The sequence below is a fragment of the Arachis stenosperma genome, chromosome 2, assembly GCF_014773155.1.
Source record: "Arachis stenosperma cultivar V10309 chromosome 2, arast.V10309.gnm1.PFL2, whole genome shotgun sequence".
In the NCBI taxonomy this organism is placed as follows: domain Eukaryota; kingdom Viridiplantae; phylum Streptophyta; class Magnoliopsida; order Fabales; family Fabaceae; genus Arachis; species Arachis stenosperma.
This window is the reverse complement of record NC_080378.1, coordinates 78,583,672-78,602,587: the sequence shown is the minus strand read 5'-3', so window position 1 is coordinate 78,602,587 and position 18,916 is coordinate 78,583,672. Positions and strand designations below refer to the sequence as shown.

At 31.4% G+C, this 18,916-nt stretch overlaps 1 protein-coding gene across 1 annotated transcript; it reads left to right on the top strand.

Moving 5' to 3' along the window:
• Positions 1-2,766: 2,766 nt before the first annotated feature.
• On the top strand, positions 2,767-4,397 carry LOC130961059 (geranylgeranyl pyrophosphate synthase, chloroplastic-like). The gene has a single exon (XM_057886707.1). It carries the CDS (start codon positions 3,109-3,111, stop codon positions 4,234-4,236), a length of 1,128 nt encoding a protein of 375 aa, XP_057742690.1. The 5' UTR covers positions 2,767-3,108; the 3' UTR covers positions 4,237-4,397.
• Positions 4,398-18,916: the final 14,519 nt, after the last annotated feature.

The following is an 18,916-nucleotide window of genomic DNA, read 5'->3' as shown; positions in this document are numbered from 1 at the left end:
GAATTGACAGCTTTTACAAATTTTCTTTGAAGGCGTTGCACTTCCCTTGTATTTTTTCTGCTTGTTCCTCTTTTGTTTGGGCCTTATCTAAAATCTGTTAACAATCTCCTGAACATATCAAGATTAAAATAACTCCACATAAAATTAATTAAGTCACAAGAATCTCAATTCAAATGAGAAATTACTAACTTTATTCAGAAGAATAATTAAAAAAAATTAAAGATGCTTATGCATCACTCATAATAGCTCACTACAACTTTCTTTCACAAGTCCAGTGACCCACTAAACAAACTTTCTTAATTAACACTAATAGGCATCCTTAATAAAAAAGAAAAACGGAATATTACCACAGTTGTCCATCCATGCGTCTCTATCTCACATAGATATATAAGCACATCATGATATGTTTTCTCTACATTCTGCACCATAAAACTCCTCCTTAACCAATATGAATATTGTTCTAACCTCACCGATATCAAATAGTTTTATCTCCCTCCAAACACAATGTTAATTAGACTTGTCATACAACTTCAGTAAACAAACCCATCTCCCAGTGACGAAACCCAAAAAAAAAGAAGAAATTCCATTATGGGATAAAAGCAGTTTGGCTAAGCGAAGCCTCTACCAACCCTTCACGAATCATGAGTCCCCATTCTTAGAGCTGTACATGGTTTGGTTAATCCAAAAACTAAACTTGTTTTTGAGTTAGCAAAAAATATAATTTGATTAATTAATCAAATTGATTTTATATGATAAAACTAGTTATTAATCGGTTAGAAAATTCAAAAATCGATTTTTAACTGGTTATAAAAATAAAAACTAGTTTTGAAAAATAACCAGTTAAAAAAAATCCGATTTTTACATAGAAAAAATGGATTTTTTAAAAATCAAAATTAAAAACTGATTTTTATAAAAAATCGGTTAACCAATTTGATCACAAGAGTTGCATAAAATTTAGTTTTGATTTTAGATTTTTTTTTTCAAAGATAAATGTTATTTTATTAATATAAAATAAAAATGTTTCCATAAGAAAGTACAAAAGAATTGGGTATTCCCATTTATCACCAACTGTGAGTGAAAGATTAAAAGCTTAAAGAAGAGTAAAGTAAGAGTAAAGAAAATTAGCAGCATCTATCAGATATGGCTCACGAGTTCACGCACTAAATTGTTGGCTTCTTTCACTATCTCTGGTGCCGGGCTTATTACCTTCTCAAAAACACACCGATTCCTCGCTTTCCAAGTGTTCCAACACAGCGCCGCTATGAGGAGGGTCTTTTGTCTACCGTTTAATTGAGCCGCTGCCCAGGATAAGACTCGTTGCCACCAATTGAAAAATGTCTCTTCTTCTCTCATCCATAGGTCAGGGGTTATTAAGCTTAGTCTCCATATTATTGAAGATAGGGGGCATTGGAACAAAGCATGAGAAATTGATTCAGCCTTCAACATGCATCTTGGACAAGTGGCAGGAGCGGATGCGAACCGGCTGTGGACTTGTTGCAACATTAGAAGCTTTTCATGAAGACTTTTCTATAAAAAAAATCTTAATTTTATGTGGTAATTTCAACTCCCAAATGCTATTCCAAACTCTGTTGTGTATGTTGGGCCTCAATGAAGTAGGAGAATGAAAGAATCCATAAATAATTTTATATCCTGACCCAACTTCATATATAACAGATTTTGTCCATCACCAATTAAATCCATAAACAATTTATATTCGGACCTAAAATCTTTGAACCTCCACTACACATATTTTTCAACCTTGTAAGAAATAGGAATCCCAGTGTATCTTTATAGGATTGTATCTATATAGACTAAAATATATTTGGTTTTTCTTTGTGAATTCGTTTGCAAAAATAGGATGTATATTAAGAGTACTTGTCAAATAATTTCAACCATTTATTCTGATTTTAAAACTCTTATTTATTGAGAATTATAATAATTAAAAATTATAATTATATTTAATATGGTCAAAAACATTTTTCAAATACTTATTTCTATAGACACACTTAAACAATTATAAATTAATAAAATACGTAACTGAATATATATCTAATTTTAAAAATAGTTCTAATATGCACTTAGAGTTAATAAATTATAATATTTTTTGTATTTGAAACTTGATTAACTTCCAAATTTATTAAACACTAACTCATCAAATAGTTAAATAATAATTTGTTAAAAATATTAAACAAAAATTAAAAATAAAATCTTTTACTAAATTAATAAAAAATATATGCATTCCACAACATTTTTTTTATCTTTATTCTTATAAAATAAATTCTTTTCTCTGCATTCAAAAACGATTTTCCCAAACCCAAATAAAAAGAGTATTTTTCCATGATCAATTTTTTTAACATTTAAATTTTTTATAATCAGTTGTGTGTTATTTATTACAAAAGTTAATATATCTTATGCTGGTCACAATCAACACGAGACAAATTAGACACAAACTCGAAAGATATATCATATAAAAGGTAATTAGATTAGATTTAGAATAAAGTGACAATTAAATTTTTAAAAATATTAATTTTGAATTAATTAATTTTAAAAAAAATATCAATTAAATTTTTTAAGTTCATAAATATTAGATATGTATCTCTTTCAATCAATAAATAATACAATATAAAATAAAATTATCCATATATTTTATTATTTATAATAGTGCATTCGTTTATTATTATAAAAGACTAAATTAATAGTTTATTTTTTTTATTTAAACACTAACTCATCCGAAATCAAAATATTGGAACACCTAATTGTTTCTTAGATTTATGTGCAATTTAAATCAATCTGGTCCCGAAATCGTTGGTTGAAAGCTGGTCTCTACCAATCGCCATTCGTCAAGCCCCTTCCCTCCCACTTTTCTGCCTCTCCGCATTACCTTCCCACTATCCTCTTATTCCTCATCTCCTTCGTGTCACTCTCCCACATCCACCAACATGCCTAACAACCCAATTCACTGACCTCATGAATCCAAAATAGACACCACTGCCATTCCTTCCACCACCGAAACCCAATTCCAAAGCTTTCTAAGAAAATCAAATCTCCCCATACTAATAACAACTAACTAGCACCACGCAGAAACACAGTAAATCGCAGCAACCAATTATGAGTTCCGTGAACCTCAACACAAGTTTCCTGTTCCACCAAGGCAGCAGATCCAGATCCCCAACTTTTCATCTGTTCCACACACTCACAAAACTCCCCATTTCTTCAATTACCACAAAGAAGCCACAAAAAGGGAATCGACTTTTTCCTTTTCCTTCGTTCTCGGTCTCCGCGGTGCTTACCAAAGAAGATGTCCTCAAGGGCAAAGATGAAAATAAAGAGAGCGAGAAACCCGCTTTCAATTTCAAGTCCTATATGGTCAATAGAGCCACCACTGTGAACCAGGCGTTAAACGACGCCGTTTCACTCCGCGAGCCACAGAAGATTCACGAGGCCATGCGTTACTCTCTCCTCGCCGGCGGTAAGCGCGTCCGTCCGGTTCTCTGCCTCGCCGCTTGCGAGCTCGTCGGCGGCACCGAGGCGATGGCGATGCCGGCGGCGTGCGCCATCGAGATGATCCACACCATGTCCCTCATCCACGACGACCTCCCCTGCATGGACAACGACGACCTACGCCGTGGAATGCCGACGAACCACAAGGTATTCGGCGAGGACGTTGCGGTCCTCGCCGGCGATGCGCTCCTCGCCTTCGCCTTCGAGCATATGGCTGTGGATACGGCAAAGGCAGGCGTGCCGCCGGCGAGAATCGTCAGGGCCCTCGGGGAGCTCTCGAAGGCGATCGGAGCCGAGGGCCTCGTGGCCGGTCAGGTGGTGGACATCGCCTCGGAAGGCATCGCCGATGTCGGTTTAGAGAAGCTGGAATTCATTCACGTCCACAAGACGGCGGCCTTGCTTGAAGGCGCGGTTGTTCTTGGAGCAATTCTTGGCGGCGGTTCTGATGATGAGGTAGAGAGGCTGAGAAAGTTCGCCACGTGTATAGGGCTTTTGTTTCAGGTCGTGGATGACATTCTTGATGTCACAAAGTCCTCAGAGGAGCTTGGAAAGACTGCAGGGAAGGATTTGGTCGCTGATAAGGTCACATACCCTAAATTATTGGGCCTGGAAAAATCTAGAGAGTTCGCCGACGAGTTGAACAAGGATGCTCAGGCTCAACTTGCTGCCTTTGATCCTGATAAGGCTGCTCCTTTGGTTTCTTTGGCTAATTACATTGCTTACAGGCAAAACTAGCCTCTCTTGTTGGTGTTGTATCACAATTGATTAAAGTTTAATTTGGATTTTGTTACTTTATAGATATTGATATATATCAGATAGCGATGTATGGAATAATTCCTTCTCCTTTAGTTTGCTTAGTTCCTTTTTATACGTATATTTTTGTATTTTATTTATCATTTGCTCATTTTGTGTATAGCGTTCTCTCTGTCTATATTATTATTATTATTATTATTTTTTCTTTCCAGAATTCTGAACATGTTCTGTCCTACTACTTCAGCACTCAGCAGGGAGCATACCTTTGAGGTTTCTGAATCTGTATGGTTGTTGAGGAACTTGTTTCACAAACCATGTTGGTAAGGTTTTGAAGCTCGTCTGAATTTCTCTCTATTGTGTGGTGGCTTTCCAGCGTATTAAATTGGCGGTGTTATTGGTCAATGAGTTTTAGTGTGACGGTTCGTCTATCTTCTAATCTCATTAATTACAAATTTCTAAACAAGTTGATTGCTTCCAGTTCCAGAAGCTTATATGTTGTTTGGAATAATCATAATCATACATCACACTGGACAAGTCAGTCAGCTCGATATTTAATTTTTTATAAACTTAAGCAAGTGGCAATCTAGTTACTTGTTATGGATGCTTGTTATTTACTCAACAATTTTTGGGTTTAACGTCCTAATTTGATACTCCAAATGGTGAAATAGACTTTGAGAGAAACAGTAATATTAATATATTAATGTTGGTGTTGAAACTGAGAAGACCATAAAGCTGTTGTTTGCTTTCAGCTAATGTTTTTACAAATTTGATATCTCGCGATCTTTGAGTTGGTCCGTCTGCTGATATTTCTGCAAAGAAAGAGTAAAATTTGGAAACGGGCTGATGATATTACTTAGTAGACTCTAGAGGCCGAAGAAAACGTCATGCTTTGCTAATTGCAACTAGTACTGTCAAGCTTACATTAACGTTACAACTTATTTCGATTCTTGAATGGTTGGAACATAGTGCTATAGGGGCTTCCAGATATTCTCCATCTCTCTTAATCTAAGTTTGCAAACAGTGGGGGTATAGAGCAAACGCTTTTTTTTTCCTCCAGGACCTTTATTTCTCTTTCCCTTTTCTACTCTCTTAGTCTCTCCTTTCTCCCCCTCAAATGCTCTTCTCTTTTTAAGTTTCACCATGTTTTTAATTTTATTTTATTGCTTTTTCCTTAATTTGCGTTTCAGATTCGCCTTTGTGGATGGTTAGTCTTCTATTGTGGTGTTATGTTACCACCTCTTTTATGGCTGGTTTTATTAGGAAGGTTCTTCAAATGTGTTTTCTTCAACTGGCAACACATCTTGTGAATTTGTGATGGTCTCTGATTTGAAAGAAACTTTTAGACATTGATGTTAAGAGAAAACATTCAAATTGGTTCTAAAGAATTTTGTTTTCCAACAAATTTTACTCTAAAAATCCTCGAGATAATTACTTTCGTTGGTCAAATTAGTTTTTTAGTTTTCTGTAATTTTGTTAAAGGATTAATGTGCCCTTTAATTATATCTTTGTTAATTTAACATTATGGGTAAAGTATACATTTTATCTGAAGTTTGGTAAAAATTTTAAAAATATTCCTGAGTTTTATTTTGTTTCAAATTTGTTTCAGAAGTTTTCGATTTGCATCAAATATACCATCGACGCCTAAATTTTTAAAAAATTTATAAGATCAATCTAATAATAATGCATGAAAATTATGCTTGATTTGCATGTGTTGAATGTTATTTTTATAAAATTATTGTTGAATTGATCTTAAACTTTTTGAAAAATTAGCCGTCAAAAGTATATTTGATGCAAATCGAAAACTTTGGAAACAAAATTGAAATAAAATAAAATTTATAAGTATTTTTGAAATTTTGTCCAACTTCAAGGACAACAAATCTACTTTATTCTTTAATTATTTTATAATAAAATTTGTTAGAAATTTATTTATTGAACATGCATTTGATTGAAAACAAAGAAGAAATTAATCTGTTTAACTAGAATACTTTTTAAAAATTTTTAAAATAATAAAAATGTTAGAAATTAACGAATTATAATGTTTGATCCGAAATTCGCAAAGAAAAATTATTATTTTATATATTTACTCTTGATAATAATTTTCGGAAAAGAAATCTACTCGCTTCTAACTTCTGTTCAATGTGTAAAATACAAGTTATTTCCTATTAGATCTTAACTTTTTTAAAATTCTCGTTAATTTGTAAATATAAATTGTCTTGTTATTGAATAGAACTTTACTTTCTAAAAAGAAAAATACAAAGAAAAAAGAAAAAGATAAAAGTTGTAGGTAGTTTTGGGAGCTGTTGTTGAAATTGTCTTCTATCTTAAATGTTACAATAAAAGTACTTTATTATTTGCACGTTGTTTTCATTAGAGCACGTGAATCTCTCCATTAGAGCACGTGAATCTGTGGTTAAATTGATTAGCATTTAGACTCTGTATTTGAGCATGTGATAATATTGATGAGTAAATGTCTAAAATGGTCCCTAAATTTTAAGTTGGTATTTAATTTAGTCCTTGATTTTTATAAATGACCAACTAAATCCCTTAAATTCAGAAACGTGCGTCTCCGTTAGTCCCTTGACGAGAAAATTTTTGTGTGGTCTAGAAATTTGCGGATAAATCCTCGTTGCAAGTATAGTTTCTAAACCTTCAAAAGTCCTTTCATACAAACGTGTTAGGTTGTGACAAGTAACAAACCCCTTTAAAATTGATAACCGAGTATTAAACCTCGGGTCGTCTTCTCAAGGAACTGCGAGGAAGTGTGTTCTTATTATTAGCTATAAAGATTGTAATCGGGGTTTAGAATATGAGAAGTAAGTGATTTAAATGACGAGTGAATTAAATGGCAATTAAAAATAAATAAATAACTGTAAAACAACTTTTGGCAAGATAAGGGAAATTAGAAGTCCAACTTAGTTATCCCTCTCAACAATAATGAAAGTTGTATCTTAATTCCACTTGGTCAACCTTTACCAGGATAAAGGAAAGTCAAGGGACTAATTAAATTGACCTTTGAATCCTAATTATTTCTTAAGAAAAGGTTGGGATTATTTAAGTTCAGCTCAATTAGCAAGATAACGATTATCAATTATGTTGAGTTTAATAACTGTTGAGTTACTGAATTCTTAACCAGAACCAAAAGGGAAAAAGTAAATTTGCTGAAATAATAAAAATATCCTTAGATGGGAAGCAATGGCAACTTAAATCAAAGAGAACAATCATAGACTGAAAATACCTCAATTATCATTAATTCAAATAACAATCTGTGACATGGAATAATTCATAAATCAAATTATAATAATCAATTCAAATATTGGAATAAATAATTGTAGAACTAAAATAAAAGAACATTTAAACCTGGATCCAGAGTTACTCCCAAAACAAGAAGAAGTCCTAAATCCTCAGAGAGAGAGAATCTCTCTCTAGATTAAGGGCCAGTTTGGCTAAACTTCTTAAATAAGTTCTTTTGAAAAAGGAGCTTAAAATATAAGGACTTTTATTAATAATAAATTTTAAATAAGTTATTTTGAGTTTGAATAGTTATTATAAAAGTCCTTGTTTTAAAGTTGTGCATTAAATAAGAGTGATAAAATAACTTTTGAAAATAGGTGAAGTCACATTTTTTAACTTCTTCAAAAGCTCTTAAATAACTTTTTAAAAAGTTAAAAGTTTATCTAAAAAATTGTACCAAACACATTAATATAACTTTCTATAAGTCAAAAGTTGAAAAAAGTAACTTTTTGGTGTTTCCCAAACGGACCCTAAATCTAAATCATAGAAAACTAGAAATTGGCGAGCTCCCCTTGAATGGATGCTTTCCCTCACTTCATAACCTCTGGTCTATGCTTTCTGGACTTGGATTTGGGCCAAAAAGGGCTTTAGAACTCGCTGGGGCGTGTTCTGTAATTTTCTGGTGCGTGGCCTCTGTCACGCGTCCGCGTGGGTCACGCGGTCGCGTCATTCGGAACTTTTCCTTGCCACGCGGTCGCGTTAGTCATGCGACCGCGTCATGTGCGTTCTGCTTAAGGCGCGCGGTCGCGTCAGTCATGCGGCCGCGTCGCTGAATCGTCGCTTCTGGCACGCGATCGCGTCGTCCATGCGATCGCGTGAACACCAGTTTCCTTAAAGCTCCGTTTTTCTTTCTCCTTCCATTTTTGTATGTTTTCTTTTCCATCCTCTAAGTCATTCTGCCTTAGAAAATCTGAAACTACTCAACATACTAATCACGGCATTGAATGGAAATAAAGGTAATTAAAATAATTAATTTTTAAAGCTTACGAAACATGTTTTTCACAATACGACATAATAAGGAAGGGAAAGTAAAACCATGCAATTAATGTGAATAAGTAGGTGAAGGATTATATAAATCACTCAAATTAAGCACAAAAGAACTCATGAAATATGGGTTTATCAACCTCCCCACACTTAAACACTAGCATGTCCTCATGCTAAATCCAAGGTAAATAATTAAGGTTAAAGTGATGGAATGCAATGCAACCTAAATTAAATGCAACTACCTAAATGAATGATGCATCATGCAACTCTAATTTATTTACTCATATATAAAGCTTACATGTAGCTAAGTTAATTCACATTCTCAAGGAGTTATGTATATATATATAGCCAACCCTTAAATAATAAAGCAATTTAGCAAATGAGATGGGAAAGAAAACATTGTATAAACTTGCAAAACAATTAGTAAATTTGAGCACAGATATATGTTGATGAGTTATTGAACCCTCACTGGATTTTGTGTTTACTCTCTTGTTACTCAGTGTTTATTGGGTTTATTCACTCTATTTTTCTTTTTATTCTTACTTTCTATAGCTTTGTTCTTCATCTAACCAATCAACAATTATAGAATATAGTCATACCAAAAAGTCATGAGGTCTTAATTGAGGTTGTAATGGGGCCAAGGTAAAGGTAAGGATTTATGTATAGGGTCAAGTGAGCTAATAAGTGAATCCTTAATTAGACTAAGATCTCACCTAACATACATATTCAGCAAGATAAAACTTCTTTACCTATTTTCCATATTATCCCACTTATTGTTTACATGCTCATGTTTCACTTTTTATTTTTATCCCATGTGCATTGTTTTCATTGGGGAATTTCTTTTTGTATCCCCTTTTATTTAGATGCTGAAATTTTTTTTAATGCACATGGTAATTGAATCACTTTGATTTTCTCATGAGCATGCTTCCCAAATTTATTTTTATTTCTTTTTAATCTTCCTAACCCTTTGTTTCTATCACTCATGTTCCCACAAGGTTTCCCACATTTAACTCTATTCATGATTTTCTATTTTAAGCTAACCAAAGATTCACTTGGGGTTTTCTTTTGTTTTTCTGCTTAAGGCTAGTAATTTGGCTAAATAGAATAAAGGGGTTTTAAAAGGCTCAAGGGGGCTAACAAGGGTGATGTAAAAGGTAGGCTAATTTGGGGTAAGTGAGCTAAAATCAAATGATGGCCTCAATCATTCTCTTGGTATGTATCTATTCTATATTCTATAATTGGACATATAGATTAAAGCAAAGGAAAGAACATCAGAATAAAAAGAAATGTAACACACAGAAATAAAATTATGGTTTGAATGCAACCATACAATTAAGCTCAAGACTCACAGGTTGTGTGTTCTCTAACTCAAGCATCATATATCATTTATATATTGTATGCAGGTTTAGTTAAAAATTCCCATTATTCTCATAAAAAAAATTATTTAGGGTAGCTTTTAAAATTTTAATGTTCCTCCTTGATGAAATGTTGTCAGCTTAACTACATCATGTAATGCTATATACAAGGTTTATGGATTTAAATCTGATATGTTCAATTTCCTAGCTTACTTCCTTTTTATATTTTTCTATTTAAACTATACTATCTTATGCTAAAAAGGGTAAACTATACTAATTAATCCACTAATAAACCAGAATTGCAAACTAAACTAAATAACTAAAATAAACTAAATGGCTAAAATATGAACTAAAGATGCAAAATGTAGAAAATAGAGTAAAAATACATAAAAGCAATGTATAAGTATTCAGAAAATAACAGTAAAAAGAAAAATACAGAAAAATATCCAAAATAAAAGAAAAAGTATGTAGTGGTTCACCAAAATAAACGCTAGAGATGGCGACCTCCCCACACTTAAAAGGAAGTATCATCCCCGATGCACAATCAAGCCGGGTGTGAAGGGGTGTCATCACTGGTAGGGATGGCAGCTGGAGTCTCAGTGGTGGTGGGCTGGGAGTCTGGCTGCTGTAGAGGTGGAGCTGACTGTATCGGGATCTTTGGATCCGTAGCCTCTATCTGGGGCATAACCTCCTGATGCGGGACAGCCTGCTCTGTGGCGGCCTGCTGATAGGTCTCCTCCTGGAAATGAGTCGCTGCCTGGGAATGAGGTTCCTCCTCGTGCTCATCCTCCTCCTCCTCTGATGGCTCTGATGGAGTGTCGGGCTCGGAGGAGATATCGGCGCCCTGTCTGATCATCAACTTCAGATGGGAATAGCGTCGCTTGCTGCGGCGCTCTAATCTCTCATACCGGCGCCTGTTACGGCGCTCCATCTGATCAAGCTGGCGGAATAGACAGTGCACGAGGCGATAAACTGGCTCAGAGGCGGGTGGAGGTGCAGTGGTGGCAGCAGGGGCAGCTGTGGATGAAGAGGGTCCAGCAGACGGTGGGGCTGTCTCATCAGTAGCAGTGAAGGGTGGTGGTCCGTAGCCCAAAGCTAGGAAGTTCCTGCTGTGAGCAATGATTTTCCTGCAGATACTCGTCACTCTTCAACGCGTCCATAGTCTGTGTGCAAAAGAATAAAGGCATGAGTTACAATGATTTACCACAGAAATGTTGAACTTCAAAAGTACCAAAAATTTATGCGACTCCTATAGCTAAGTTAGAGAGCGTAGATTCCTAATATCAAAATTGTCGAGGAATGACCCGGGACCAAAAATAGGAAGTAAATATATGCATTCTTATTACAAATATAGTTGATTTCTAGTTCTTTGTAATATGGTTGTTTTGCGATAAAATGATTAATCCTGTCTGTTTTGTGCATTGTGCTGTAAACTTCAGATGTGGAGATGCACATGAGGCACCTGTTCGGGGGAGCCAAGAGCGCACTGCAACAAAATTGAAGAGAAAATATGGCAAATTCACCTGCGGGACATGTGGAGATGTTGGTCACACAACAAAGAGTTGTAGAATAGCAAAGAAACAAAAGGCTGATGAGCTAGCAGATACTGCAAAGGCTGCTGAAGATGCTGCAAATAAGGGTGACATTGGTTTTAAAGGTAACAAAGGTGAGGTTATTACTGAAGAATCTGAGGTTGGTGCTGAAGGAGGACAAATTGATACTCAAACAGAAGTTGTTGCTTAAGGGGGTCTAGGAGCTGAACAAGAACCTGCAACTCAGGTAATAATAGTATTAAAAACATTAATCAAAATTAGAGCTTGAGCTAATAAATCTAGAAACAATCAAATTCATTTTCTTGTTAACTTGAGAGGATATGTTTTTGGTAAGCTAATATGATTCTTGACAGTGTCATCATCCATATAATGACACTTTTATTGTTGTTATTGATATCATAGGCTGCAAAGATTACAAAAAATGTCAAGAAAGGGCATCTGAGAACTAAAAGTGAGAGACGCATAGACAAACTCCCTGTCAAGAGGACAACTTCATCCACTGCTGCTACTACTATGGCTGCTCCACATCCAACTGAGATTTCAAGAGAGACTATTCAAGGAGCTAGTGCAGCAACCTCTGAAAAACTGGCCTCCTTCTTGAAATTTGTTCCAACTCCAAGATTCAACCCACCAAGAAAAATGTCTAACTAGCACAAAGTGTAGTGGCTTTTTGAGTTCATGTTGTTGTAGTTGAATGCTATGGTTAAACAATCCTGTCTTTTTATAATGTAACCTTTGAAACCTGTATGCATGGCCTTTGAATGTTGTTATGGCCTATGATGTTTTAGATTGTGATAGTATGTTATGCACAATGTGCTTTAGCACAAAAAACACTTGTTCCATGTTCCGAAATCAGTTATGTTAAATTAATGAAGTTTTTGGTTTAGTTCATGTTATGATTTATCTCTTTCTGGTTTAGTTGAACACAATTTTAGCAGAATAAGTGCAGCATCAAAAATTGAACTCATGTCAAATTAGTGTTTCATTTCATTTCATTCAATCTTCATCAAGACATTATATACCACTTAAGAAATTTAAAATTTCATAACATAATCATCATTTGTTGAATATAAACCCCAACAAACTAAAACCTAAACACACACCAAAAGTAACTACAAAAGCCAGCAGCACCATTGTCATCATCTTCACGGTCTTAACATCACTCTCCAAACTTATCATCCTCCAACTTAACTCATGCAAAACTTCTAGTGGAATGGGTGTTGCACAAACTTGTTCTTCACATCCATCAGCCCAACAAAAAAAATTACAATGAATTTCATACTGCAAAGTAAAAAGAGCAGGTGAATCCAAACTCAAACTCAAACCATCTTAATATTTTCTTCACAGCCATAACCTTACCTCATAGTTCGGACAATCATAAAATGGTCTACCAGGATTTTCTGTCGTTGTTGAGTACTTCATCAGTGTTCAAAGTCTGCAATTACAAAAAACAGCGTTCTTACCTCCCCAATTGTGTATTCCTTTGTTGCCATAAGGTCTGCCTGCAGAGTTGTTCCTACTTGAGCTACTTTGGCTTCTCTTGCCACCACCCATCATCACTCACACAGACAAGAAATCAATTTGGGTTTTAGGGCGAAGAAGAAAGGTCGAAGAAGAGAAGGAGAGTCGAAAAAGAGAAGGAGAGTCGAAGAACAGAAGAACATAGCATACATTTTGAAGAAGGGAAGACAATTAGGGTTTTATAATTGAAATGGACTAATTTGGGTAATATTAGGCAATTCCAGATACCAATTTGAATCAAATTCAACCTTGGCACACATCAACAACAGCTGGAATACCCACATGGCAGTTAACGTTCCACATCAGCAACGTTTAGACGGCACTTCTGTGAGGGACTAACAGAGATGTATGTTTCTGAATTTAAGGAATTTAGTTAGTCATTTATAAAAATTAAGGACTAAATTGAATACCGATTTAAAATTTAGGGACCATTTTAGGCATTTATTCTAATATTGATTAACACACTCCATGTATTATAAAATAGAATCGGATCTTCTTAATAGTTTTATTCGCTTAAAAGAATAAAGCGTAATCTTTTATTATATATTTTATAAGTAAAATAAAAAAAATATAAGAGAAAAATATTGAAGGATAAAATATGATTCCTTAACATACATTTTTTTCCCTCCCATTTCTCTCATTCGGTGCAGTTATTTATTCTCTCACAAAATCTCTCCCTCTCTGTTTGTACTATTATTTATCATTGTTTGACCTTGTTATGATAACCAAAGAATGTCTCAATTATCATTTGTTTCAATTCATTACAATAGTAAAATTTAAAGAGATTAAAATGCATTTATATTTACTAGCGGTTCAACAGGCACTTACCTTTAAAATAACTAAAAATTAAAAATATTTAAAAATAAATATAAACATTTGATAAATTATTTAAATTTTAAAACGTATAGAATTTATAAATTTAAATTAAATTAAATATTAAATAAATTTATTATATTATTATTATTATGTATAATAAAATTAAGATAAACATTTATTTATAAAGTAATTATTTATAAATATTATATAAATTTATTTATTTATTTTTTAACAGTATTTAATTTAAAATAAAGATCAAACATTATATTTAAAGTATTCTTTATTTTTATGCATAATTATAAATTTTATATTCAATTTATTAAATTATCTTTAATTTTATTATTTTTTTAAAATTATTAATTTATATTTTTATTATATTTTTTATTGTATCACACACTCTTATTTTTTCTTACTATTATTCTCTATATACATGCCTGTCATTGTTTCAGGCATAATTGTTATATTGCCTTGTTTTTCTTTTTTATTTTCTTCTTCCCTTATCACTTTCTTTTTAATTATCACCATGTACCATTATCACAATTTTATATCTTGTTTATCACTTTGATCTATAACCATTTATTCGGTTAATGTTTATGAGTTGTTAAAGTGTTATTAAAAGAATTCGTTTTTGCGTCTTTTGAATATCTAGATGTATTAAAAGAATAGTTTTTTTTAAATGTACGTGTTAAGTAATTTTATTGTTCTATTAAGAAAAAATTTAAGACATAAAACATTAAAACTTTTTGTTCAAATTATCAAAATTTAATATTAGTAACCGTAAAAAATAATATCAAAATATATTATTTTTAACTAATATCATAAAAATAGTCTATTATTGTAAGTTTTTAACTAATAATTATAAATTTAAATTACAATTTAATATAGTACTTTAGAACAGAAAATTGTCATTACTTTCTATATTTGACTACTATTATATGGGGCACTCTACTGTACAAATTGGAGTGATATACTATTAAATAAGTTTTGCGTTTGCTTTATTGTGCACATTAATTAAACTATATTTTATTATTTCATGTTGTATGTTTTGAAATAATGCGATTGCACTATAAAAATGATATTAGTTTCCATAATTAATATGAATCTTCTTACTATTTTGTTTGTTATTTAAATACTATCCATAAAAAATTAATTATTTAAAATAAAACACTATATAAAAAGATATAGAAAACTTTTGAATTTATCGTTCTGGTTTATTTCTTAATTCTCACCTGATATTACTCAAATTTAATAGGTTGATGGTGGTGATTCTTCTTTAGTAGTTAAAAAATTTTAACTCTCTCTTTTTCTCTTAATTTTATTAAATAATTTTTTTACGTCAGAATATTTTTAACTTCCTCTATAATAAGTATTTTTTAAATTGTTTAATGCATAAAATATTATATTTTTTTAATCTTAAAAGTGTCATTTTTTTTATATTAGAACATTACGGTTTATTATATTATTATATATTATCTTTGTACCACAAAATAAAATATGAAATTTTATATCTTCTTTTATTACTAATTTTATTTTATTTTGGTTATCTAAATTAGCATATATATTATTCACTTATTTTTTTATTACTTATGCAATATTTTTATAATATTTTTTTATTTCTAATAAATATTCATTTAAAAAATCATCTTTAAATCTTAAGCCATCTAACTTAAAGGTCATTGTATTCATATTTTCTAAAGTTTCAGAAAAATAAAAACTTTTCGTATTTTTATAGTTAATTGAATGGATAAATAATAACGATAATATCATAATTTTATAATGAATAAAGCAAAATAATTCATCAAATTATATTAAATTATTAATTTTAGTTACACTAAAAGTGAATAACACTTTAAAAATAACTAAAAAAATTAAAAAATCTTATGTGAATTAACATGTACATAAAATATTATGTAAAGAGAAGTATAAACATAAGGATAGTAAATAAGTGATTATGGAAGAACAAAAAAGAGAAAAAAAATAATGGTAAATTTTAAGAGTTGAAATAATAAAAAAAATGAGAAAAAAAATTTAGATATTTGTTGGGTTATTCCTCTTAAATAGGATAAAGTTGAGCAAAAATATAGTGGTTGTAATTTAAAAAGTAAAAACATATGTAAAGACAAAATTAGAAAATAATTTGGATACTAAATTGATAGTTTTTGAACAGAATTTTCGAATAAATAAATAAATAATATTGAAAAAAATTAAAGAGATGAAATACAAGTAAGTAATCAAAAATTACTTTTTAAAATTGAACTTATTTATTCATAAGTGCATTATATTATGTCACCAATAAAAGATAGATTATTATCCTCAAGCATATGTGAAGTATAAACATAATAATAAAGTTGTAATTTGAATATGTAAAGAACCTAAAATAAAAATAATTTTACACATGAATAAAGAAGTAATATGATTTGTTATTTTAAATTTAAAAAAATAATAAATTAAGTATTGATAGAAAAATCTCAAAATAATTATAATAAAACAATCAAATGTTACAATGTCTTAATTTACAACTTACATAAAATCAATCAATAATTATTTTTTTTAAAAATAAACATAAATATATCTGTACGGTTCCACCTTATAAATGTTGTGGTTTGGTTGTATTTTAAAAAAGTGCAAAAATAGTTTATAAATTTTTTTTAATGAATCGATTCAATACATTTCTTATGTACCTATAGGTGCTATATTGGATTTGAATCAGATTTCAGATCAATCTATATTGATTGACCTCATCCATTATGTTGTTACTAGCAAATACCACTATTTTTGGTTTCGAATCTTCTAAATCATTCTCGCAAGAGGTCTGGACCCATTTTTTATGAGCCTTCGATAAGAAGATTCATTCTCTTCATAAAAATCTATTAGAAGCAAACTTTTAGTTTCAGTTAAAATATTAGATTTAGTTACTTATTTAAAAAATTTAAATTACACTTTTACAGTTTTTAATTGTTATTTATACAAAAAAAGATATAATAGAAACAACAAAGCTTTGATTATAATTACAACTTGATTCTTGGATTTTTTATGACAACTCCTCTTCTGTTATACTTTTATTTTTAAACATTAGTGTCATAATCCTATCACAAAAATCAACTGCATATAACATTTTTAAAAATATAATAACAATACTTTAGAGTAAATAAATAAATCAAATTTGATTAAAAATAAATTAAACAAAAATTACAAAGTAAAATAGAATTAAGATTGTAAACTAAGATTTAAAATAAAATTTAAAAATGATTAATTTATTTGTTGTTAAATAATAGAGTCAAGAATCATGTAAAATAAAATGAGACCTAATAAAATGAAAAATTTTATGAATAAAAAGTTTGTTCATTAAAATAAAAGTACTATAGTATAATTAGTACTAAATGTTAACCAATTAATATTGTATGAGACAATTTAATTTATCTTTAAATAGATGATACATAAAAACTAACGGTTAAACTAATATATTTATCTAAAAAAATTGTAAAACAAATTATTAATGATATATACCAATTAAATAATATTATAAATCAGAAATTTAATTTAAACATTTCATAATAATTTTCTAAAAAAACATGTATACATAAAACGAATTTTTTATTTGTATTCGTCAAAAATTAAGACTGAATTGCAAATTAGAATACAGTAAATTTAGGCTATTTTTTTGAAAAAAAGACAAATAGGTCCCTGAATTTTTAAATTTTTGACAAATACATCTCTGACAAAATTTAAATATAAAAAGTCCCTGACTTTAATAAACGGAGGACAATTTAGTTCTTCCGTCTATTTGCCTCTCACATATCAAACTGAACTGGCTGACGTGGCTGTAACGGTGTCTAGGTGTCCGTTACGGTGCCACGCTGGAAGGGAAAAAAGTTCGAAGGACAAATAGGTCCTTACTGATCAAAACGACATCGTTTTTATAAGGTAACCCTAATGAGATTTAAACTGGGTTTTCTGAAGTAACATACGCAGCAGCTGTTCAGATTTGTTCATGGTGGTGTTGCTTAAATTGATGGCCAGTGATGGAAGCTCATCAATCAAGAGACAACGCGGAGGTGTTGGCAGATGACAGGAAGGCTTGATTGTAAATGCAGCTCCATGTTCAGTTCAAGCTGGGGATGAGAAAGATTGCATCGCTCCAAAATGCTTCTGCGGGATGTATGCGATATTTTACATGTCGAAGACAAATACCAACCCAAACAGACTGTTCTTCGGATGCCCATTCTTCAAGGTAAGCTCACAATTTTTCATGTATATGGATGAAGTTGAGAGTTTTTTTACCAACATATTTTCATACTATTTGAATTGATTTAGGTGAAACAACCATATTGTAAATTCTTTGTGTGGGTTGATGACCATATTGGAAGAATTGGGTGCATGGAGCCAACAAAGGAATTGGGTGACAATCAGAGCTTAAATGTTGAAGAACATTTTGGGAAGATAGAATTGGAGAGCAGAATGGCTGATCTAGAGCAAAGGATAAATTACCTAGAGAACAAGAAAAGCAGTAACTTCTGGGTCATGGTTCTAAGCTTGATTGTTGTAGTTGTTAGTCTTTGTTTATTTAGGGTATGAAAAATATGAAAAAAATGTGGATCGTAATGAATTATATCTGTTAACTATTTTAGCTAATATAAATGAAAGAAAGAAGATTTTAACTATCCATATCTTGTTAGCTTGAAATAGATATAGAATGCGTGTAACATACATGTTTACTTTCAAGAGATGAACCTAAGCCAGAAACAAGCCATATATAATTCATTCAATCAACAATAATTCATTCATTCAACCTAAACCATAATATAGGGATATTGTCATACCACAACATAATAACATCTAGGATAAGTAACTGTAACAGCTATATCAGCCCTCGAATTCCAAAATACTAATTCATAAGCAACTAAATTAGCTAAAAGAAAGTTTGCCAATATGTATTACAACCAACTATTGCAGCAAAAAACTAATTTTTGTTTCCAAAATAAGTCAGGAACAAGCACGTCACTTTGTCTGGTTCTTGAAGTCTAGATTTGGTATAAACTTGAATAGTCCTGTTGTGGCAGAACTTGTTACTGCCAATGTCTCCTTTGATACTCCTCCACTCGATGTTGTTGTCACACTTGTTGAAGTTGGTGGAGCAACTTG

Coding starts and splice junctions, on each gene's coding strand:
- LOC130961059 (XM_057886707.1), top strand. CDS start 3,109: ATGAGTTCCGTGAACCTCAACACAAGTTTCCTGTTCCACCAAGGCAGC.